Raw genomic sequence first — 24344 nt, 5'->3', positions numbered from 1 at the left:
AAAAGGTATGCAGGGTGTAGATTTAACTAGAATGGTGTATTCCTTAAGCTATGTGGAGGGTACATTTAATATTCTTCTCATGGTACCCATATCACTCACATGTGTGATATATGTCTAATAAAATAATTCTTAAGCTAAAATATTTTAGCATGTCATTAAAAGAGGGGATTCCTGGGCAGCTCAGTGGTTTAACACCTGTCTTCAGCCCAGGGCGCAATTCTGGGGTCCCGGGATCGAGTCCCACATCAGGCTCCCGGCGTGGAGCCTGCTTCTCCCTCTGCCAGTGTCTCTGCCTCTCTCTCTCTCTCTCATGAATAAATAAATCAAATCTTAAAAAAAAAAAAAAAAAACGCCTTATGGGGTAGCTGGGAGGCTCAGTTGATTATGCATCAGACTCTTGATCTCAGCTTAGGTTTTGATCTCAGGGTCATGAGATCATGAGTTCAAGCCCAGAATTGGGCTCTGCATCCTAAAATCAATCCCCATGTTGGGCTCCCTACTTAGCGCAGTGTGCTTAAGACTCTCTCCCCTTTTCCTCTGCCTCCTCCCCCAACTCTCTCTCTAAAATAAATAAATAAATATTAAAAAAAAAAAAAGATCGTTCATAAAGACTAGACCACAGGGGCACCTGGCTGGCTCAGTTGGTGGAGCATGGAACTCATGATCTTGGGATTGTGAGTTCAAGCCTCATGTTCAGTGTAGAGATTATTTAAAAATAAAATCTTGGGCAGCCCGGGTGGCTCCGTGGTTTAGCGCCACCTTCAGTCCAGGGCCTAATCCTAGAGACCCAGGATCAAGTCCCATGTCAGGCATCCTGCGTGGAACCTGCTTCTCCCTCTGCCTGTGTCTCTGCCTCTCTCTCTCTCTCTCTCTCCCTCATGAATAAATAAATATTTTTTAAATAAATAAATAAAATAAAATCTTAAGAGGTACCTGGATGGCTCAGTCAGTTAAGCTTCCAACTCTTGATTTCAGCTCAGGTCATGATCTTGGGGTCGTGAGATTAAAGCTCAGTGTCTGGCTCTGTGCTCAGCACGGAGTCTGCTTAAGATTCTCTCCCTCTCCCTCTGCCACTCCCCTTCCTCCTCCCGACTAGAACACACACAACTCATTCTCTAATAAAATCTTTAAAAAATAAATAAATAATAAAATCTTAAAAAAAAAAAATACACATACAAGACTAGACCACAGTGTGGAGAAGTAAAAAGGTTGCTTAAAAATGATGAAAATCTGAGTCTGTAGGACTAAAGGGGAGAAGAACTGTACATAGGCACTGTGCTCTAACTGATAAAGTCCCTGCTATGAGGGTACACTGAAACCACTATCCATGTCTTTTGGAATGAATGAGTAAATGGGTGGAGGATGGCAGGGGCCCAGAGGGTAGTGGAGGAAGGTTACTGACAAGAAAAGGGTGGGGCCAATCAATGACACTTGTGTAACACATTAGAGCAGAAGATGTTAAGCATGAACTCATCCAGCTTAATATAGACTACATAAGAAAATATTTACAGGCATATGTATATATACATGGATTAGGACACACGCATATATTTCCTGTTTTGTCGGATGAGAGTGCCTAGAAGCAGTAACACCCTACATCTTGGTTTCTAATGTCATTCTCCAATAAAAGAAACCAGAACCCTCAGAGAAACGGCTAATTTAGGAATGGTGGCAGGAAATATACATGATAAGAGTTAAGCATCTTTAGTGCCAGAAAATAAGGAAGTACTGTATATTTAAAAGTCATACACACATGGGGCACCTGGGTGGCTCAGCGGTTGAGCATCTGCCTTTGGCTCAGGTTGTAATCCTGGGATCGAGTCCTACATCAGGCTCCCCGCAGGTAGCATGCTTCTCCTTCTGCCTCTGTCTCTGCCTCTCTCTCCATGTCTCTCATGAATAAATAAAATGTCTAATAAAATCTTTAAAAAAAAAAAAAAAAAAAGACAAGGCACCTGGGTAGCTCGTGGTTGAGTGTCTGCCTTCAGCTCAGGTCATGATCCTGGGTCCTGAGATCAAGGCCCACATCAGGCTCCCGAGCCTGCTTCTCCCTCTGCCTATGTTTCTGCCTCTCTCTCTATGTCTCATGAATAAATAAATAAAATCTTAAAAAAAAAAAACATACACACAAACATATGAAAACAATGATGGAGTTATGCCAAAGGAACACATGAACCATCTGAAAGAGCTCTCAATGGCAGAGGCTGGGACAATTTGAGCAATAAAATAAAATACTAGTGGATTATAATCCAAAGTATAAAATAAATAAATAAATATATAAATATATAAGAGTTCACACTAATATATGCAACTAAATGAAGGAAAGAAGGAACGAACGAATGAATGAGCAAATGAACAAACGGAGGAAGGAAGAAAGAACTCCCCATTCTAAGTTTGGGCTGCATGTAGAGACTATTTTCCAAAGAGAACAGAATAGGGATCCCTGGGTGGCTCAGAGGTTTGGTGCGTGCCTTCAGCCCAGGGCATGGTCCTGGAGTCCCGGGATCAAGTCCCACGTCGGGCTCTCTGCATGGAGCCTGCTTCTCCCTCTGCCTGTGTCTCTGACTCACTCTTTCTGTGTCTCTCATGAATAAATAAATAAAAATGTTTAAAAAATAAAAAAAATAAAAAATAAAAAATAAAAAAAAAACAAAGAGAACAGAATAGGGAGTAGGCAAAAAGAGGTAAGTTTACAGGGACGCCTGGGTGGCTCAGCGGTTGAGTATCTGCCTTTGGCTCAGGGTATGATCCCAGAGTCCAGGGATCGAGTCTCACGTCAGGCTCTCTGCATGGAGCTTGCTTCTTCTCCCTCTTCCTATGTCTCTGCCTCTCTCTGTGTGTCTCTCATGAATAAATAAATAAAATCTTTAAAAAAAAAAAAAAAGAGTTAAGATTGCAGTAGAGATACCGCACAAGCACCACCTCAACCAGGTCAACATCAACAGTGATATGTCATGTTCACAGTAAGTACCCTTGATATGATGGGATGAGAATGACACCTTATCTCTGGGGTCTTCTTCCCCAAAACCCATAATCCCAGTCTAATCATGAGAAAGACAAATCCCAACTGAGGGACAGTCTACGAAATACGTGACTAGTACTCCTCAAGACTGTCAAAGACAGGGATCCCTGGGTGGCGCAGCGGTTTGGCGCCTGCCTTTGGCCCAGGGCGCGATCCTGGAGACTCGGGATCGAATCCCACATCAGGCTCCCGGTGCATGGAGCCTGCTTCTCCCTCTGCCTATGTCTCTGCCTCTCTCTCTCTCTCACTGTGTGCCTATCATAAATAAATAAAAATAAAAATAAATTAAAAAAAAAAAGACTGTCAAAGACATCAAAGACATTCTGAGAAACTGTCACAGCCAAGGAACCTGAGGAGACGTGATGACTAAATGTAATGTGTTATTCGAACAGAATCCCAGAATAGAACGAGGACATTAAGTTAAAAGTAAGGAAATCTGAGTCAAGTATGGATTTGGGTTAATAATACCAATATTGACTTGTTAATTGTAGAAAATTGTACCATACTAGGGTAAGATTTTTTTTTTTAATGATAGTCAGAGAGAGAGAGAGAGAGAGAGGCAGAGACATAGGCAGAGGGAGAAGAAAGCTCCATGCACCGGAAGCCTGACGTGGGATTCGATCCCGGGTCTCCAGGATCACGCCCTGGGCCAAAGGCAGGCGCTAAACCACTGCGCCACCCAGGGATCCCGGGTAAGACGTTTTTAATAGGGGTAACTGGATACAGAGTATATGGGAACCCTCTGTACTATCTTCCCAGTGTTTCTAGGAGTCTAAAATTATTCTTTTTTTTTTTTTAAAGATTTTATCTATTTACTCATGAGAGACACAGAGAGAGAGGCAGAGATATAGGCAGAAAGAGAACCAGGTTCCCTGAGGGGAGCCTGATGCAGGACTCGATCCCAGGATCCCCAGGATCACACCCTGAGCCAAAGCAGATGCTCAACCACTGAGACACCCAGGTGCCCCAAGTCTAAAATCATTCTAAAACTTATTTTTAAAACCACGAAAACTTAAATACTTTTTCCTAATTCCTGTTAATACTGTTAATCAACATAAGTGATTTTAAAAATTTTATTGATTCAACAAATATTTGTTGAGTGCTATTGCATACCTAGCACTACTTCAGGCACCAGGGATACAGCAGGAGTCAACAAGTCAAAATCTCTACCCTGAGGGAGCTCACACTGGAACAGCAGGAGAAAGATAAAAATAAACAAACAGTGATTGAGGGAGAAAGTAGGTGTAAGATGTGATCTGAGAAGTATGCTGAGACCAGCACACAAAAATCCAAAATAAGGAATTTATATTCTACACTCAGTCCAACAGGAAGTCACTGAAGTATTTTCATCAAAGGAGGGATAAATTAGGTTTTAAGATTTCATTTATTCATTTGAGAGAGAGAGACCACAAGCAGGGGGAAGAGCAGAGGGAGAAGCAAATTCTCCACTGAGCAAGGAGCCTGATGTGGGGCTGGATCCCAGGACCCTGAGATCATGACCTGAGCTGAAGGCAGACACTTAACCAAATGAGCCACCCAGGTACCCCTTGATTTTAAAGTGAGGTTTTAAAAAATCACCTTCGGGGATCTCTGGGTGGCTCAGCAGTTTAGCTTTGGCCCAGGGTGTGATCCTGGAGTCCCGGGATCGAGTCCCACGTCGGGCTCCCGGCATGGAGCCTGCTTCTCCCTCCTCCTGTGTCTCTGCCTCTCTTTCTCTCTATGTCTATCATAAAAAATAAATCTTTAAAAATAAATAAAAATAAATTAAAAAATCACCTTCATATTTTATCACAGCTTTAATCATATAGTCAAAAAGTAGTAACAACCTGAACACCTATACACAGGTGAATGGATATAGAGTGTGGTCTCTCCATACACTGGAATACTACTGGAGGGCAATAAAAAAAGAACAGACTAACTCATTTTCAACAACATGGGTGAATCTCAAAGGCACTGGGTTAAGCCATGAGAGGCCAGGCTCATACAGCTCTACACTGTACATTCCTTGCCTTACAGAAATCATCTCAGCAGCTGCCAGAGGGAGGTGCTATGACTAGCTACACAGGTACATGAGGGAATTTTGTGGAATGTTCTATATGTTGTTAACTGTCGTGGTAGTTACAGGACTACATACATTGTCAAAACTCAACAAGTTGTACACTTACAAGGGGGAATTTTATTGTACATCAATTATACTTCAATAAACCTAAGTTAAAAAAAAACACTCTGGCTCTGTGGAGGATGAATTGGAGGAAGCAAAACGCTGAGGTGCAGGGATAGCAGCTCCCAAGGATGGCTAGCTACTTTCAAATATTCAGTTTTAGACATCTCACAGATGCCAAAGCGTAGACATTAAGCAGACTATTGCTATGCATTCGAATTCCTGTTTTCATCACAATCATTTTCTGAACTGTTAATGCTCTTCCCGTTGGTTTAGAGAAAAGGGAAAAAACTATTTCCTCTCCAATGAACTTTTCTTTTTTTAAGATTTTATTTACCTACTTAAGAGAGAGAAAGAAAGCAAAAGAGAACACAGAGGGAGAAGGAGAAGAGACTCCCCACTGAGCAGAAAGCCCAAAGCGGAACTGGAATCCAGAACCCAAGATCATGATCCTAGTCGAAGGCAGCGACTTACCCAACTGAGCCTCCCAGGTGCTCTTCTAGTGCAGTCTTTTATAGCACAGCCACTAGCTACAGGTGGCTATTTAAATGGCAATTACTGGGATGCCTGGGTGGCTCAGCAGTTGAGCATCTGCCTTCAGCTCAGGGCGTGATCCTGGGTTCGCGGGGACTGAGTCCCGCAACAGGCTCCCTGCAAGAAGCCTCCTTCTCCCCCTGCCTGTGTCTCTGCCTCTCTCTCTCTCTGTCTCTCGTGAATAAATAAATAAAATCTTAAAAAATAAATAAATAAATAAATAAATAAATAGCAATTACTTCAATTTTAATTAAGTTAAAAATGCAATTTTTTGGTTGCACTAGCCCCATTTCAAGTGTTCAACGGCCATATTTCCGTTATTACAGAAAATTCTACTGGGCAGTGTTGTTCTAGAAAGTTATCTATAGGGACACCTGGGTGGCTCAGTGGTTGAGTGTCTGCCTTTGGCTCAGGGTGTGATCCCCAAGTCATGGAATCAAGTCCCACATAGGGCTTCTCTCTGGAAGCCTGTTTCTCCTTCTATGTCTCTGCCTCTCTCTCTGTGTCTCTCATGAATAAATAAATGAAATATTTTAAAAAAATAGAAAGTTATCTCTAAGTTTTCTTAGTGTTAATGTTCATTGATGCAGGGACCACTTCAGAATAGTTGCCAAGCACCACAGGGTCTTCCCTATGAATCACTGACCATAACATCTCAAAGCGTGGGGGGTTTTTTGTTTGTTTGTTTTTTAAAGATTTTATTTATTTATTCATGAGAGACACAGGGAGAGAGAGAGGCAGAGACACAGGCAGAGGGAGAAGCAGGCTCCATGCAGGGAGCCTGACATGGGACTCGATCCCCGGTCTCCAGGATCAGGGCCTGGGCTGAAGGCAGTGCTAAACCACTGAGCCACCCAGGAATGCCTCAAAGCGTGGTTTTATAGAAGCTATAGAAAAAGAATTTCACCTTTCGGGCTGGGCTTTTTCTCTGAAAAACCAAAATTCTTGGGCATCCTGGGTGGCTCTGCAGTTTAGCGACGCCTTCAGTGCAGGGCCTGATCCTGGAGACCCAGGATAGAGTCCTGCATGGAGCCTGTTTCTCCCTCCGCCTGTGTCTCTGTCTCTGCCTCTCTCTCTCTCTCTCTCTCTCTCTGTATCTCTCATGAATAAATAAATAAAATCTTAAAAAAAAGACACCAAAATTCTTTAATTTTTTAAATATGGTTTTTAAAAGAGGCAGGGGGTTTTGAAAAGTTTATTGTTCTGCCCCCCCCCCTTTTCAGAAAGACAATATGAAGAGTTTTGATTTTTTCTTTCTCCATGAATGAATAAAGTTAACCATGTGGGTCTCAATCCCTCCAGGTTGCCACCAGAAACCACCACAAAACCATGCTAATTCAAACCAAGTCGTACCCTTCCAACTGCATAGAAAAATCAAAAAGAAAAACAGAAACTCCCACAAGGTAGTTGAATTACTCAATTTACTTTGTTCTCTATGACCACTGCTGTTAAGTTTTAATTATTTGCTATGACTTCATACATCCTAATATATGTGTCAGTACCCTCTCTGCAGGTCTCTTCAATTACAGCTCTATAGAGGAGGGGTGAGACTAACTGGGTTTCTGTGAGAATTAAAGCATTTGCAGATTAGTAGCTTCCAAATTAGCAGGCTCAAATGTACCATACATGACTCTGTTCTCGGTCCCCATCAAAAGCAATTAATAAGAAGGGTAACAGGAATACAGTGCTTTCTCCCTAGGAGTCTGGCGCCTCCCTTGGGACAGCAGGCCTCAAAGAGACACCAGACTGATAGTGCAAAGTGCCTTAGAATCCTTTAATCTGAATGTTGCTGTTCAAATTCTCCATGGGAACTATGTATCAGAGGGAACCACAGAGCAAATCGGTGGATTGCTCCTCCACTCATTAATCTTTTTTTTTTAATTTTTTACTTTATTTATGATAGTCACAGAGAGAGAAAGAGAGAGAGGCAGAGACACAGGCAGAGGGAGAAGCAGGCTCCATGCACCGGGAGCCCGATGTGGGATTCGATCCCAGGTCTCCAGGATCGCGCCCTGGGCCAAAGGCAGGCGCCAAACCGCTGCGCCACCCAGGGATCCCCACTCATTAATCTTTATGGCAAAAAAAAAGGATGGAGTTTTATAAAGAACCCACATCACCCCTCATTGTAATCCAAATTTTCCCTTCAGTATAAATCACTCAAGTACTGATACAGTGTGCAGTGTTCTCCTAGCAAAAGCTCAATAAACTCTTGTTGAATAAATCTATGTATTAAAGCCTGGCACACAGAAGACAGTCAATAAATATTTGTTGAACAAATGGAGAGAAACACCAAGACACTGTCCAAGGTGATGGGGAAGGGGAAATGGGGGTATTTATAGCAGAATGTCTGTATGACAGTTTCCTACAGTACGAAGCAACTACTGCAAAGAAAACCAACAAGAGCCCTGGGGCCAGATGCCTGCATTCAAATCCCAATTCGGCCACATAATGGGAGACCTTAGCCAAGTCACTTGAGATCGGCCAAACAGGGATCATCTTCCCCGTTTGGGAGAAAGGGATAACATCTTGGTGCTTTCATGAATTAGAAAAAGTAAATGTTGATAAATCATTTAGCACAAGGCCTGGCATAGGAAGGCATGATATACAAAAATAGTTTAAAAACAAAAAAACCTACCAAATCCTAACGTTCCTTGAGACTTACCACGTGCCCGTGACTGTGCCACATACTCTAAATATACAACATTCTTCTCGCCGGCCCTATGAGGCCCTATGAGCTACGACTCGCACCTTCACGCAGGTGAGAAAGCTGATGCACTGACAGGGAATGACAGGCTATAGGGCTAAGCCAGGATTTCCAACCAGGGATTCGAACCTGAGCGACACGTGCCGCGCACACTCCTCTTCTCTGTATGGTATTATACCCTATTCTACCATCAGCGGCCACTTAAAAGCTTAGTTCTGTGCTTCTTTTAATCGAATCCACTCCAGAGTCCAGGGAGGCAAAGCTAAGTCCACGCAGCTGAGGCTCCGAGAAGTTGTGCGCCTTACCCGAAGTCATTAGGCCTCGGGGAGCAGACCCTCTCGCTCCCCACCCCTCAGCACTCACTCTTGCGCCGTCTCTGCGCTTCGGGGTCCCAAGACAGACCCTACTCCCCAGACCCCCGCGGGGAAACACAATACCCACTCCGTGCCCCCCAACCGCCCCCAACGGTCAGGACGGCTCCCCTCGCCCGCTCGGGTCTGACAGCTCCGGGTCACCCACCTCCTCAGCCCCGGCTGGAGGGTCGCCCCGCCGCCCCCGAGACAGAGCCGGCAGCGTGGGGGAGGGGCAGGGAGGGCGCATGCCCAGAAGGCGCCACTTGGCCCCCGGCTCACCTGGGAGTCGCGGAACTCCACCACCACGTTCTCGCTGCTCCATCGCGCAGCCATCTCGGGGACCCGGCCACCCCTACCCGAGGACTGCGCGTTCCCCCCACCCCCACCCCAAACCTGCGTTCCCAGGTTCAGTGAGCCCCACGCAGCCCGCGAGAAAGCCCTGCCACGCCCCGTCCCCCTCTTCCGCCTGACCTCAAACCATTGGCTGACCCTAGCACCGGCTCCGCCCCCTCTCCCGGGATCCTCCAATTGCGGCACCGCACCTCCCCAAACAGGCACGCCCCCTCCGCTTCCGTCATTCGGCCGGAGTAACCCACGCTCCCCGCAGCTGCAGGCACACGCCCCCTGCCGCAAGCTCTACTGGGAGTTGTAGTCCCAGGGTGAGCCGCGCGTGGGTAACTCACCGAGACCCGGACAGCGCGGGTTCGGCGAGGGGCGGCGGACGTCGTCCTCCCTGTCTCCTGGCCGGTGTGCCCCGCGAGGCCCAGGCGGTCTACCGGAGCCCAGCATTCGCGCCATCCCCAGGTTTACCTCATCCCCTGAGGCCTGCCATAAAGGCATCAATAGGTTTGAAGGTGTGATTTATTGTTTCATGCATTGCAGCAGCGCCCACCAAAGTGACCTGGAACCCCCGGGGGTCTCCGAAAGCGAAACTTCACATAATCTTTACTAAGGCTGTTATTTGCCTTTTACACTTTCTTTCTCTCACCAGGGTACAATGGTTTTTCCAGAGGCTACGTGGTATATAGTAATGAAATGAACGTCAGAAGCAGATGTGAGATTCCAGCGGCTTTCTATTAAGCCAGACATTGAAGAGATTAGCCACTCTTCCTACTAAAATGTTTTCGTTTTACGAAATATACGGATTTTTGAACTTAGAAAATGTGTTATTAATATTAATGTGCATTAATATTAAAGTGAGATCATGAAAAAAAATGTTTTTTAAATTCTCGGTTTTGATTTCTAATAGTTATGGAGTGCCTGGATGCTCAGTAGTTAGGCGTGGGACTCTTTATCTAAGCTTAGATCTTGATCTCAGAGTCCTGAGTTTAAAACCCTCGCTGGGCTCCCTGCTGGACATGGAGCCTACTTAAAATAATGATAATAATAATAATTCCTAATAGTTACTATCTGTAGATACAGCCCACATAAAAGTTTGGTGGGGAAGGTCCTTAATAATATTTAAGAATGTGAAGGGATCCTGAGATCAAAAAGTTTGAGAAGCACTGTGCTAGCATGGTAAGTGGTGATTAAGTTCTCTTCTTGTGTCCCACCCTCTCAAATCCTAGCTTACTTGGCTTAGCTTTAATTTCTTTATGGAAAGAAGAAATGACCTACTTTGTTAGTTTGGTTCTTGTAAGGAGTTAAGCACAGAGCCAGGAATGTAGTCAATACTCTTACGGTTGTTAATATTACCACTGTTTCTATATACAAGTCCTTGCGTGAATAAAGGTGAGAAGGATTACCTTCCCTCCTGGAGTCTTGCATTTAATGGGGAAAGACAGACATATCAACAAATTAGGGTGACCAAGTTGCCTAGGAAACCCTTCGGTCCAGATAAAGTGGGACAGTTGGTAACAGTACAACAGATATACACTTGGGAGAATGAATTGGGTTTTATAAAAGACTTGCAAGCAACGTGCCAAGAAAGGACAGCCTAAATAAGAAACCCGACGTGGCATCCTTAACAAGTTGACATTGAAGCTGTCCAGTATAATAGCATTTCCGTAGGATACACTGTCAAGAAAAAGTATTTCAGCATTAAAAGTGAACAAAGACCCTTATGTGTGAAGAGGGGAGATGTGTTACAAAGATAAAGCAGTTCCCCCCAAAAATTGTCACAGAGCTGTGCTTCTTCCTTTTCCTGCAGAATACACACCACAATTTGTAATGCATTATTTGTTTGTTTGCTTAATATTTTCAAGCTTTGGGAGGATAGGGAGCAGATCAGTTTTGTTCAGCCTTGCATGGTGGCTACACACCAAGGCATTCCATATATTTGTCCAGTTAATGAATGGAGAAAGAGTGGTATCTAGGGCAAAAGGATGCCTTCTGTGAAACCAAAAGTAATTTCTAAAACCATTCAAGGTCTTTACTTGTAACTCTTTACACCCACAAGGGGATACAGAACCACCATGCATTCTCCTTAAAACCCTTCACCAGTTAGTTATTCTCACACATTGCAGGCCTTTATAAACTCCTCCAGCCCTGGCCTTCACTGTCCTGTAGCGGCATTTCTTCTTGCCTCCCCATTTCCTCCTTGTTGTCTATGGAAAAGGCCAAAGGCTGCTCTGGAGAGAAGGGCTCAGCTCAGCAGGCCAAGTTCAAGGCCAGAGAGAAGGAAAAATAAAGAATACTCTCTATGCACATTCAGGCTGTCACATAGGAATAAATGAATTCATTCATCTAACATATCATATTTCTATTCTTTATTTGCCTACAGCCTTGGCTGTAATAGGTGCTCAATAAATATCTGCTAAGTGACTATCAAATAATCAAGTATGGCTATAACTTAGGGTATCTGACAGGATGTAGCAGGCTGTACAGCTAAAAAAGTTGGAACCTGCTAGTAGGAAGGACCCTGCCTTGGCATTTGAGTTTTATTTTGGAGATAGAGACAGAGATACAGGTATTTCAAAGCTCCCTATCTATATATAGCTTGGTAATCTGTTTCCCACTAGAAACAGAACTAGAACTGGTAGGATTGCCCTCGCCTGAGCATTTCTGTAACCCTCCCCCACTCCCACCTCTTTAGTTCGTATTTGTCTGGTTCTCAAAATCTGCTTGTCATGGTTCGTAGGGACGGAAAGTACTTTGGGTTTCAAGTCCTTGGTGCCCTCTATTCTCTCAATGTTTTCTTAGATGTGAAAAGGGCCCGGGTAGAATTTTTGAGAGAGGGAGCATGAGTACCTTTCATACTGCCCCCTGGGGCCCTTCCTTTTTCTATCTCCCACCCACACTGTCATCACAAAAGAGTGGGGACTCTGGACCTAAATCTAGAGCTCTCCAGCTGCTACTTGATTGCTGTGTGCCTCTGAGATCCACATATGAATGTCCTGTCAATCAGAGACTGGGGACCGTTGGGGGTCCCTTGTCAAGTGGATCTCAACTTGCTGGCCAGGCCACAGGACTCTTATTGCCAAGCAAGCTCTTTTCAGAAGGTCACTCACCAGCCATACCACAGGAAGACAGGATATGTGGTCAACCCAGAAATCCAGGGCTTTGTCTGGCTGTTATCAGTAACTACCCTTGCAAATTTAAACTCTGATCCTTTATCTTTCTAGTCCCTCACTTCTGCTTCTGTAGAACGTAGAGTTAGCCAACCCCTCAGTCTCTACATCTGGGAATCTTGGAATCCTGCCCTGAGCCCCACTACTAATTTTCCTCTCCATCAATCAACAAATATTTGTGGACATGCACACATGCTCATGCTCCTTGCTTTGTGTGTTTGGTTGCCCATTGCCCTGATTTCTTTAAGGTTTCTCTTTTTAAGCAAAATAATAAAAATGTATAGAGATCTGAGAAATCTGGGAGAAAGTTTCTTACTGGGAAACACTTATTCACCCCCAGAGGAGGTGCTGGGGATCACTCCAAAGCCATGGCTCATGGAGACAGAGAGGAAGGAGGCCACAGATTTCCCAAGGTTTCTCAGGAGCAGGCCCCAGCAAGCTGTTTCCCTCATTTTCTGAACCTTTCAGGAACCTCCTAGACATACATTCTGTCAGAGATGTTTGAAACTGGGGCTTTGCAGCATTGTAATGCACTGGCATTCACAGGCTTTGGCAACACCAATTTTATCAGCCCTTTCTCCTGACACTTCCGGTAGGTGGGTCAGTGGCTTATTAACCCTGTTTCACAGCTAAAAGACAGCCAGGAAGCAGTTCACCCAGGGTCAGTGAGAGCAGGAAGATAAAAAAAAATAATAATAAAACAGAGTCTTAAATCTATAGCTGAGGCCATTTCTGCCTCTGATCTCCTTGCATTGAGAGCATCCAAAATGACTTGACACCTCCCCAGATCCATTAACTTTAAACCAAAAATCCACAGGAGAAACTCTCAGCAAAACCCATACTGGACTCTCAACGCAATGAATGACAAAATGAAACTAATCGGAGGCTGCAGGTCTCCGTGGATGCCTGTTGCTATGCCATGAGTCACTCTCCCTAAGATGTCAAGGGTAGAGTCAAGCTACTGAAAGAAGAACTTTACCTATTCTGTATTTTAATATTTTAATTTCAAAGGAAATTTGTTCTTTAATAAGTGCACAAGGAGATAACAAGGGCATTGCCTGAGATAGGCTGCCAGTCAGAGTCCCACAGGGTACCTAAGCCTGGTGTCATCACACCGCAGAGAGCAGAGGCTTCACCTGCAGTTCAGGCTCTCAGCTGTTCCTTGGAGCCAGATGTGAGAAAGGATGGCCTACCATAATCAGTAGACTGGAGTATAAACCTTAAAGGCAAATTCTTAATTTACAAAAAGAAATAGAGCCGTTAAGCAGATTGACTCTTTTTTTACCCCATTGGTGAGCATACAGAGAAAATGAGCTTGTCATCCAAAGAGTTATTGATGAGCATGTTCACTGTAAAGCTTAGAAGTCCAGCTCTACCCCCATTAGCCAGGTGATCTTAATGCCCACGTATAGACTTTATCTCTCTGTCCCACTCAATTTACATGGCTCCAACACTAAAATCCAAAAAAGTATATAATGGGCAGCCCGGGTGGCTCAGTGGTTTAGTGCCTGCCTTCAGCCTGGGACGTGATCCTGGAGTTACACGTCGGGTTCCCTGCGTGGAGCCTGCTTCTCCCTCTGCCTGTGTCTCTGCCTCTCTCTCTCTCTCTCTCTCTCTCTCTCTCTCTCTGTGTGTTTCTCATGAATAAATAAAATCTTTAAAAAAAAAAAAGTATATAATGAAACAAAATATTTGTCATCCATCCTGTCACCCAACAGTTTAGTTCCCATTGCCCACCCCCAGGGGGGACTACATCATATTGTTTCATGTTTCTATCCAGGGACTTTATCAATATAGAAGCTAAGGAAAATAAAGATCTTTATTCGGGGAGGGCACAAGTTTCTTAATTTTTCAAGTGTTGACCTCTTTAATGCTCATTAGTCATTAGCCATTTTTATTTTTACTGATAATAATGTTGATAAATCTTCCCAGAGCTCCATATCTCCTCAGGATATGGTCCGTGCCCCCTACCGGCTCCCAGGACCCTCAGGCTTGCCCCTAAGGACCAGCTTTTTTTTTTTTTTTTTTTTTTAAGGACCAGCTTTATCTTGGGTTCCCACTTCCTCTTCTATCAACTCTTCTGTAGCTTTTGTTCCTTGAAGATGCCATGTTCTCTAGGCCTTCAAACATACTAGGAACATGATTGGAACATGCTTGTCTTTCTAAAGTGCAGTTCTCCCCCTGAGACTCCATTCCCTGGTTGGTCACCAGCTCATGTTTTAGGCCTTGGCTTAGAATCATTGTGTTTGTGTGACGCCTGGGTGGCTCAGTGGTTGAGCGGCTGCCTTTGGTTCAGATGGTGATCCCAGGGTCCTGGGATTGAGTCCTGCATCAGGCTCCCTGCTCAGCTTAAAGCCTGCTTCTCCCTCTGCCTATGTCTCTGCCTCTCTCTCTCTCTCTCTCTGTGTCTCTTATAAATAATCTAAAAAAAACCCCAAAAATGAATCACTGTGTTTGTGCCTGTCTCCTTCCATCAGTACCATGCTTTTTCAATTCTCATGGCACTTCACCATTCACACAGTCATTCATAGAGAGTGCTAAGTACATGCCAGGCACTGTTCTAGGCCCATCTGTCACACCATACACTGTCACTGCTTACTTCACTACTTTGTATGGCATTGCACTGTCATTCACATACCATCAAGTTTACCCTGTTAAGTGTGTAATTCAGCAGTATTTAGTATATTCACAAGGTAGTATAAATATCACCATTATTTTAAAAAATATTTTATTTGAGGGAGGAAGAGAGAGAGAGAGCACAAGTGGCAGAGGTTGGGGGGGGGGGCAGAGGCAGAGGGAAAAGCAGAATCTCTGACAATGCAGGGCTTGATCCCAGGACCCCAGGATAGGACCCTAGTGCCACAACCTAAGCTGAAGGCAGATGCTGAACCAACTGAGTTACCCAGGCACCCCTCACCTTTTTTTTTTTTTTTTTAAAGCAGGTTCCATATCCAGTGTGGAGTCCAATGCAAGGCTTAAACTCACAATCATGAGATCAAGACCTGAGCTGAGATTGAGTCGGATTCTTTTTTTTTTCGAGTCGGATTCTTAACTGAGCCGTTAGGTGCTCCAATAATCACCATTATTTAATATAGAACATTTTCATCACTCTAAAAGGAAACCAACCCATCGGCAGTCATTCTCCATTCTTGCCTCCCCCTCAACTCCGGCAACCACTAACCTCCTTTCTGTCTTGGTGGACTTGACCGTTCCAGAAATTTGATATAAGTGGAATCACACAATATATGGTCTTTTAGGATTAGCTTCTCTTACTTAGTGTAATGTTTTCAAGGTTCATCCATGTTGTAACACATATTAGCACAGAATAATAGTCCACTGTATGGGTACACCACATTTGCTTTATGCATTCATTGGATGATAGACAGTTGGGTTGCTTCTATTAGCCATTTTGCATAATGCCACTATGAACATTCACATACAAGATTTTCTGTCCATATATGTTTTCATTTCTTTTGGAAATATAGGAGTAGAACTGCTGGGTCATAGGATAACTCTTTGCTTAATCTTTTTGAGGAATTGCCAGACTATTTTCCAAAGCAGCTGTACTATTTTCCATCTCCACCAGCCAAGTATGAGAGTTCCAATGGCTGCGCATCTCACTGACACTTGCATTTGTCCTCTTTGATTGTAGCCATCATAGTCGGCATGAAGTGGCTCTTCTGAAGTCCTGGTGAGAACCAGGACTCTGTGACAGATCAGCTCTTCTTTTTTTTCTTGGGGGGTGGGGTGGGGGTTGGGGGGCTTCTTTTACTCTCTCTCTATATACCTTGTTTTGACTCCTCGATGTGGAAAGGACGTTCAGAGCCAGGAAGTCAGACCAGGGACTGGGTGATGCTCATAGCCAGCCAGCCCCCAGCACTTGAAAAATAGTTGAATGAATGAGCGGATGGACGGACACGAATTTGGGAGAGAGGCATATTGCAAAGTGCAGACTTGGCCGACAAACACTTGTTGAGTACCTACTGTGTCCCACTGTGGTGCATGTTGGAATAAGAGGTAAACTAAAACGGGGATTCGCCTTGGACTAGGGAGTTTCTAGATCGCCAGTTCTAGTTGTGTCTGCATCTCCGCACTTTCTATCACACGCCTCATGATTTTTCAGGATCCCATTTTAGCTCAGGACTCTACCCTTAGGAAGGAAGGGGAGATCTACTCAGCAACATCCCGGGTCACAAGTGCCCCAGGGCGCTGTGTACCCCCCAAAACAGCTAAGAATCCCCCCAACGCCAGGCTTCCTGCACTTAGGGGCTCCTGGTCGGGAAAGCGCCGCAAGGACGGACAGCACGTCCACCAGAGGGTGCTGTGGGGGCAAATTTGTGCCGGGAGGGAGGCTTGACCGGTGACCCTCAGGCCAGGTAGGCGTCCCGAGCAATTTTCATTCTTCCCTGCGGTTCCTTCCCAGCCCTTTGAACCGTGTCGGCCCCTCCTCCCGTAGGTGGTTCCCCCTCGATAATTAGCCATCTGGGGGGCCGTAAAGAGTGCTGGCCTTGAAGAGCCGCCTGGCTCCTGCTCCCGACGGCCGGTGGCTCGGGCCACGCGGGTCACAGGCCGGTCGCGCGGGCGGGCGGGCGGGCGGGCGGGCGCGCGCGGGGACCTCCCGGCGTCAGGGCCCGGCGCCGCGGGGGCCGCGAAGGGGTTAACCCGGCGGGGGGGAGGGGAGGGGGCGCGGGCCGCGCCTGCGCTCTGCCGCCCTCCATTGTCTCCACGGCGGCGAGGAGCGCCGGCGAGCGCAGCCCGGGACCGAGCGGGGCGGAGCGGCTGGCGGGGCCGGCGGCGGCCGGAGCGAGAGCGCGACGCGACGCGCCCGCGGCTTCCCGAGCTCCGCCTGGCCGCCCAGCGCCGCAGCCCGCCCGCGGCCTGGAGGGGTCCGGGCCGGCGTCCATGGTCGCGGCGTCCTGAGGCGGGGGCGGCGCGCGGCGCCCCCAGCCCTCCTCCGCCTCCCCCGGGCCGGCGGGCGGCCTCCTCCGGCGCCTCCCTGCGCCCGCCCGCCGCCTCCCTCCTCCTTCCCTGCGGCTCCCCGGGCTTTCGGGAGCCCGGGGGCGGCCTGTGGCGCGCCGAGCCCGCTCCGGACTGCGCCTCTTTGGACCTTGAGGGGAAACATGCGTTTGGCTTGGATCGTTTTGAATTCTTAGTTTGGGATCCCCGCCCGCCTGCCTCTTCCGCCCCGCGGGGGTTTCTTTTCTTTTTTTCTTTTTTCCCCCGTGTTTTTTTTTTTTTTTTCCCCCTCCCGGTCTCCTTTTTGACGCCCTCCCCCTTTATGCTCGCCCAGCCCTCCCCCCGCTGCTGAGAAGTGGGGGAGGGTCTCGGCCTCCAGGTTCCCGCCCCACCGGGGCCCGGGCGAGCATGGGGGGCAAGCAGAGCACGGCGGCCCGCTCCCGGGGCCCCTTTCCGGGGGTCTCCACCGATGACAGCGCCGTGCCCCCGCCGGGAGGGGCGCCCCACTTTGGGCACTACCGGGCGGGCGGCGGGGCCATGGGGCTGCGCAGCCGCTCGGTCAGCTCGGTGGCGGGCATGGGCATGGACCCCAGCACGGCCGGGGGGGTGCCCTTTGGCCTCTACACCCCCGCCTCCCGGGGGACCGGCGACTCGGAGAGGGCGCCCGGCGGCGGAGGGTCTGCGTCCGACTCCACCTATGCCCATGGCAATGGTTACCAGGAGACCGGCGGCGGTCACCATAGAGACGGGATGCTGTACCTGGGCTCCCGAGCCTCGCTGGCGGATGCTCTACCTCTGCACATCGCACCCAGGTGGTTCAGCTCGCACAGTGGTGAGTCCGCGGGCGGTGGAGGCCTCGGAGGGTGGAGTGCAAGGGAGGGCGCGCCGGGGCGCCCCAAACCTTCGCGCGCTTGCGAACATTTGGATGGGGAGTGCGCGACCTGGGTCTGTCTGCCTTTCCTTTGGTTCCTGGGGGATGAATGGGCTGTCTACCCTTTAGAGAAGAGGCTTCCTGCGAGGCTGCGGAGCCGGGCGTTCTAGGACTCCAGGCGTCGGTTCACTTGTGGATGAGCAGAGCGAAACCTGCCCATTGAAGTCCCATTTATCAGGCATCGCCGGCCCCAGAGAGGAGGTCTCCTCTGGTTTAGAGCAAGTCGGCCTTGATGCTTCCTTTCTGTCGCTGCAGCATTGTGCCTACCTAACCGTTAACAGAGAGAGGGATCCAGTTTGACCCAGCAGTTGTCTCCCAAACAAAAGAGTGTGAAAAGAAAGAAAATTGGGGCCAAGTGTTGTATGGATTAGGGCTCTCACTTTTGCTGGGAAGAGGGGTTGCCCAGTTTTGCCACCCTGCTGGAGATGTGTTTGAATTGTTTAAAATGGAGCAGCCGGAAGGCTGCTGCCATAGACAGGTGTGGCCTGCCGAATGGAGGGCCTAGCCAGGGAGCCTCCCTCTGAGGCTTTGCAGGACCAGGGCTCTGGTGGCGGGTGCTGCATGCAGTAGGTTTGGCTCCATGACTCTCACATCCCTCCATCTTTTTTCTTCCCCTCCATGCTAAGTGCTGGGTCTTCCTCCTAATCTGTGTCTTTTTTGTAATGGGAGGTGGGACTTTATTGCCTGGTTCCTGGTACACATTACAGGGGGAAGAAGATGCAAAGAATCCGGATGCATTCATTTTGTGAACTTCTGATGACAGGCCAGCAAAAAGCTGGAGGAGGATTTCCCAGGCCCCGACTGGCAGGGCAGAAAAGGCACTGGCAGGAGCTTTTTGGAAAACAGGTCTGTCTGCTCAGCTAACCTGAGAAGCCAGGTTAGGCTTCTAGAAGATTGGTCAAAAGGGGTGTGGGGCCACTATTTGTTAATTGGCAAGTTGGAGTGAAGAAGTTAGCATATTCAGACTTCTTTGGGAGAGTTAAGAAGATCTAGATATTGTGTAGAAAGAAGAAAGGTTGCCTTATGGAGGATGTATTTGTTGGATCACTGTTCTGGCTATTGTGAAATAGGGTAGACTTTTTGAATCTTTTTTTTTTTTTTTTTAATTTCTGGAAATGGTCTGGCTTTTGTTTCGATTCTATAAGTTTTAATTTGTGAAATAAATTTTTGAGGGGGAAATAGTGACTAATTTGGGGTAACACTTGAAAGTGGATTTTGAATCGCTAAAGTGGTATTTTATTTTATTTTAATTATTTTTAAGATTTTATTTATTCATTTATTCATTTATTTATTCAGACACACAGAAAGAGAGGCAGAGACGCAGGCAGAGGGAGAAGCGGGCTCCCTGCAGGAAGCCCAAGGCAGGACTCGATCCCGGGATACCGGGATCGTGCTCTGAGCCAAAGGCATATGCTCAACCACTGAGCCACCTGGGTGTCCCTAAAGTGGTATTTTTAATTCCAGAACAGATCTCTAGATATCATCGGAGCTTCCTTGATCTGCATCAGTCTTTGCCCTAAATGAGATGCAAGGTGTGGCTGCTTTGGGCACTTTTAGACATTTGATCATTTTTAGACATCTTGAAATTAAAAATCTTACTCATAAAATTTGGTCCAGAAAATACAGCTAGCTGTATTTGTGAGATGACTGTGATTAACTTTTATTTATTTTTAAGATTTTATTTATTTATTCATGACAGACACAGAACGAGAGAGAGAGAGAGAGAGAGAGGGGCAGAGACACAGGCAGAGGAAGAAACAGGCTCCATTCTGGGAGCCCGATGTTGGACTTGATCCCAGGTCTCCAGGATCACACCCTGGGCCCAAAGGCAGCGCTAAACCGCTGAGCCACCTGGGCTGCCCTGTGATTAACTTTTTAAAAGAACTGTCATTAGTATCTGATTTTAAACTGAAAAGCAGTATAAGACTCAAAAATCACAGAATTTTGTGTGTTGCAAAACACGTAATCTTATAGATGCCAATCTGGGGAATGAGTTCCCATTTTGCTAAAATTTCTTATCCGTCTCTTACTAGAAACTTCTTTTTCCTTATTCCACCTGGTACCAGGTTCCATGTTAGAGTTATGAGCTTACAGTTGGATTCCAAAATTTCAAACTCCTCAGCTGTGAAACCTGAATTTAATTTTTTTTTCCTCCAGCTGTGGTGAGGGTGGGAAGAGCCACCAAACCATGAGAATACAGGAAAAGCTGGGGCATGTTAATCCCTCTGGGGTTAATATTAAAGTGTGTGTGAGGCTACTCCTAGTGTTTGGGGGAATACATTCTTTTTTCAGATTTTATGTATATAATATATAAAAGTAATCTTTATACCCAACGTGGGGCTTCAGCTCACAACCCCCAGATCAAGAGTCTCATGCTGTACTGACTGAGCCAGCCAGGCCCCCCAGTAATACATTCGCCATAAGACCATCCTGTCTTTTTATAAGATTTGGAGCATACCTGGCCCTGCCCACTACATGCCTCCACAAAATTTCCAAGTGTTCTTGAGCAGGATACCACCCTGATAGGCAACTACTGCTTTAGCGATTCATTTAGGGATTCATTCCTTTTATTATTATTTTTAATGGGATTCATTCTTTTATTCAAATAAAGTAATTCATTTTTCCTCTGCAGTTCATTTAAGATGAGCCTTCATATTTCTACTCTTCTATGCTGGTGGTTCTCTCTTACTTTCCGGAACAGGCCACAGAATCTTCCTTCCAGGACATCCCTTTCCTCTCTTGTTTATTGCTGTAAGAAGAGAAACTTGTTTCTATTTTGGAGCTTTTGAGTGAGGTCCAAGCAGTTTTTGCTCTTGTGTCGTAAGAGTGGAAGGATAAGGACTTTGGTGCACAATTGACTAGATGCCTAGAAGTTGGTGTGATGCTGTTGCTTCTGTTTTTAAGGTGCTTTTGGGCACCGAAGACAGTTGTCATGGAAATAAGTGTTGGGGGGGGCGGGGGGGCGGGTGGTTCATTGAGCATGAAGCTTCCTCAAAGGAAGGGAGCAGATGTTGTGCCCTGAGGTAGAATACTGGGGTCTCAGGCCCTCCTCGGAGTAGTTGTGACCTTGGGCAAGACACATCACCTCTCTTGAGCCTCATCTTTGTTATTTTTTAAATAGATTTGGTAGTCTTTGGCAGCCAGTCTCTGAAGGTTTTCCCCCAAATCCCATAAGGTTACATAGCCATCCCATTTGTCGTCTTTCCATTCCTACACTTCCCCAGGTTGTGACCCTTGCACAACCTGGTCCCTATAATTGGAATGCTTTCCATTCCATTCTGTATATGGATAGCTCTTTCTGATCCCTCACAGCTCAAATTTAAATTTCTCCTTAGAGACCACTCTTAAAAATTGCCTCCTTCCTATTAATCTCTCCAGTCACTCACCTTTTATTGTAACAGCACTTTACACCCCTTATCCGTTTACCTTTTCTAATCTAAGCTGCTCTCTGTTGTCACCAAGCCATCAACTGAGGTTTGTAGAAGGTAACTTTTGGTAAAACTGAACATGCTAGCAGGACATTCACTGGATTTTAAGCTCCATGAGATCAGGACTGTACCTCTTGCTCGCTATCTTATCTTTTGCAGTGTGCATGCCTGGCACAGATATTTGTTGAGTGAATGAATTCGAGTGCCTCATGTCTGTCATCTCATTTAATCGTCACTATAACTCTATGAGGTAGACGTTTTCATCCCCATTTTACAGGTGAGGAAACGGAGATGAAGGGCAAGGCAAGGAGCAGACACAGGGTCAGGTAACGAAGAGGTGGCCGAGCTGGAATTGGAATGTGGGTCTGCCAGTGTCAGAACCTGGGCTCCTGACCATTTACACCGCACTGCCTCTCACCCTGAAACCAAAGGAAGCTGGCTCGTGTCCTGGAAATCATGTTGGCCGGCGAGCCAGAGGGCTAGGCTCATCTACTGGTTGGGCTACCAAATAACAGCCTGACTTGTGACCTTAGGCTCATGAGTCATTTAGCCTCACAGTCCCTGTTTTCTCACCTGTAAGATGGAGATAATGCCTGTCTTGTTCACCTTTCAGAGTCATCCTGAGGGTCTCATGAGCTGGTGTTGACATAAGCCAAATAGCCTACATAATGGAAAGGGGTATTCCTGTAGGGGACTTCTCTGACAGTCTGTGCCTTCTTTCCCCTCTGCAGAATTTGCTGGGCAGGGAGATTGAGAACTGTGTGAAATGTTTCCCCAAAATGGAAGCTAGTGCTCTCTACTGAAACCTGACCTACATTGACAGGCTGTTGAAAATAATGAATGCCATTGAGAAGGGTGAGAGTTAGTGTCTCTTCCTTTCCACATTAAAATGTCAAGTTTGCTATAAAGTGTTTAACCTCCACATGGTTTGGCCAGTGTTCTGGAGGGTCTGGTCATTCTTTTGTAGTAGTCTTATTATCTTAGAACGTGGATTTCTAGATGTGGAAGTGAAAACATAGAGCATTTACTATGTTGGAAGGAAGAGTTTGCCTTTTCTGGGTCCTGCTATGAAGTGTCCAGTCATTGAGGGTTTCACTCTAGCTTCTTAGTCACAGGTATGTATACATGTGTATATTCAGAAAAATCTAAACTTCTCTGTTGTTACCAGGCCATCAATGGGGGCTGATAGAAGGTAACTTTTGCTAAGACTTTGAACATGCTAGCAGGACATCTCATGGATTCTATTTGCTACCATTGTAGGGTTCTCAAGTGATTTGTCTCTTCTTAAATAATTAAACAAAGTCTGGAGTGGATCAGAAAAGCCTCTATATGCTTCACCATAGGTGTGCTAGAGGTAATGATCCTTTACATGGTTTCTGGGGAAGGAAAGGCATTCTGTGTTCTTCAGAGAGCATGATGGGTCCTGCCCTGCAAAAGTTCTATTAATGAAAAATTTTCTATGAAGTGGAGTTTTATAGTACTGTATTATGATGAGGGCTCATTTTCTACAAAATAAAACAAAAGTGTCCTTGAGAAGCTGATAATTCCTTGAAAGTCACAGCTGACTCTTCCTCATTGGGGTTTGAAAGATGTTACAAGAAACAATGGTTTGACTCTTAAAAGTGTTTGTTTTATGGGATGTGTGCATTTTGCTATTAAATAAAGACACACCCCAAATATGTCATAAGGAATACTCTGAGCCAGGCCACTCTGCATTAAAGAAATGCAACTCTGGTTCCTTTTGAGAAAAGGAACATGCTTTGTATTTTACAAATGTGATATTCAACACAAGGTTCTTGGGCACTAATATTTTAGTAAATCCAATTATAAAACTAATCTTCAATTTTGACAGTTTCTTTTTTTTTTTTTTTAAGATTTTATTTATTTATTCATGAGAGACACACAGAGAGAGAGATGCAGAGACCGAGAGAGGGAGAAGCAGGCTCCCCTGAGGGAACCCAATGCAGGACTCGAGGATCACGGCCTGGGCCCAAGACACGCTCAACCACTGAGCCACCCAGGCGTCCCAATTTTGACAGTTTCAGGATTGGAAAAAACCTCATGGAGAAGTGGTCATAATGTAAACAGACTAGTCTTGCCCCTGCTAACCCTTAAATAGGGGTGTTTTTAGTGACCGTGTGTCACTGAGGTTATAGTACTAGAATCTTGAAGTTAGCTCACAACCTAAGGCCTAATCCCAGTCTTTTAGAATGCTGGATGAGTATAAATTACCATCTGTTTCTTTTCTAAGCGTTGTCATGGCTTTGTCTGTATCAAATCGTTCCTAGTGATTACTGTGGGTATAGACTTGAGTGTGAGAAGGCACTTCTCATAGACCCAAAAGTTTTCACTTCTGAATCTTATTTTCTCATAAGGACAAAGATTTATTCTTGAATGTAACACTTGGGTTCCTGGTTTTGATATTTGAGGGGTAAGTTGTGGGTGTGAATGAATAACCTGAAGACCAATAGCCCTCAAGTGTAAAGCAAATAAAGAGCCAAGTTTAATCCTGAAGCACTAGCTGGGGTAGCTTCTAGACCAAAGAGACTGTTTACCCTGAGATCTCCCTGGAGTTGTTAGAATTGAGAGTACAGCCTTCATCTGCTGGCAATAAAGAGGAAGGGGGAATTCACTGGATCCCTATAAACACCAAGTCCAGGAAGGCATGGTAAGAATTTATAGCACACTCTTTGGATCTGTAACAAGGAAGCGGAAACAAGCAAGAGCTCTCTTGATTTCTGTGAAT

The 24344-nt window shown here is 46.0% G+C and overlaps 2 protein-coding genes across 13 annotated transcripts in view; one reads left to right on the top strand and one right to left on the bottom strand.

Annotated features, from left to right (window-relative positions):
• Nucleotides 1-9263, bottom strand: part of WDR59 (WD repeat domain 59) — a 98139-nt gene extending 88876 nt beyond the window's left edge. For 6 of the 10 annotated variants that reach the window (XR_011996121.1, XR_011996122.1, XM_025993044.2 and 3 more), the window contains exon 1: nt 9054-9242. Coding sequence is in view for 4 of the 10 variants with exons in the window: in XM_025993044.2 (XP_025848829.2) it covers nt 9054-9107 (54 nt within the window). In the remaining 6 variants the exon portion in view is untranslated. Of the gene's footprint in view, nt 1-9053 lie in introns of all 10 variants that reach the window. The other 4 variants (XM_025993045.2, XM_072731527.1, XM_072731531.1 and 1 more) reach the window with 4 other exon arrangements.
• An 8166-nt stretch (nt 9264-17429) lies between these two features.
• ZNRF1 (zinc and ring finger 1) overlaps nt 17430-24344 on the top strand; it is a 105292-nt gene continuing 98377 nt past the window's right edge. For 2 of the 3 annotated variants that reach the window (XM_025993056.2, XM_072731520.1), the window contains exon 1: nt 17496-18071. In XM_025993056.2, the coding sequence (XP_025848841.1) occupies nt 17648-18071 (424 nt within the window). In that variant the 5' untranslated portion in view covers nt 17496-17647. Of the gene's footprint in view, nt 18072-24344 lie in introns of all 3 variants that reach the window. The other variant, XM_025993055.2, reaches the window with a different exon arrangement.

Source organism: Vulpes vulpes, chromosome 12 (assembly GCF_048418805.1).
Source record: "Vulpes vulpes isolate BD-2025 chromosome 12, VulVul3, whole genome shotgun sequence".
NCBI classification, from domain to species: Eukaryota; Metazoa; Chordata; class Mammalia; order Carnivora; family Canidae; genus Vulpes; species Vulpes vulpes.
Note: the sequence above shows the minus strand (reverse complement) of the source record. Positions and strands in the feature narration are given on the sequence as shown.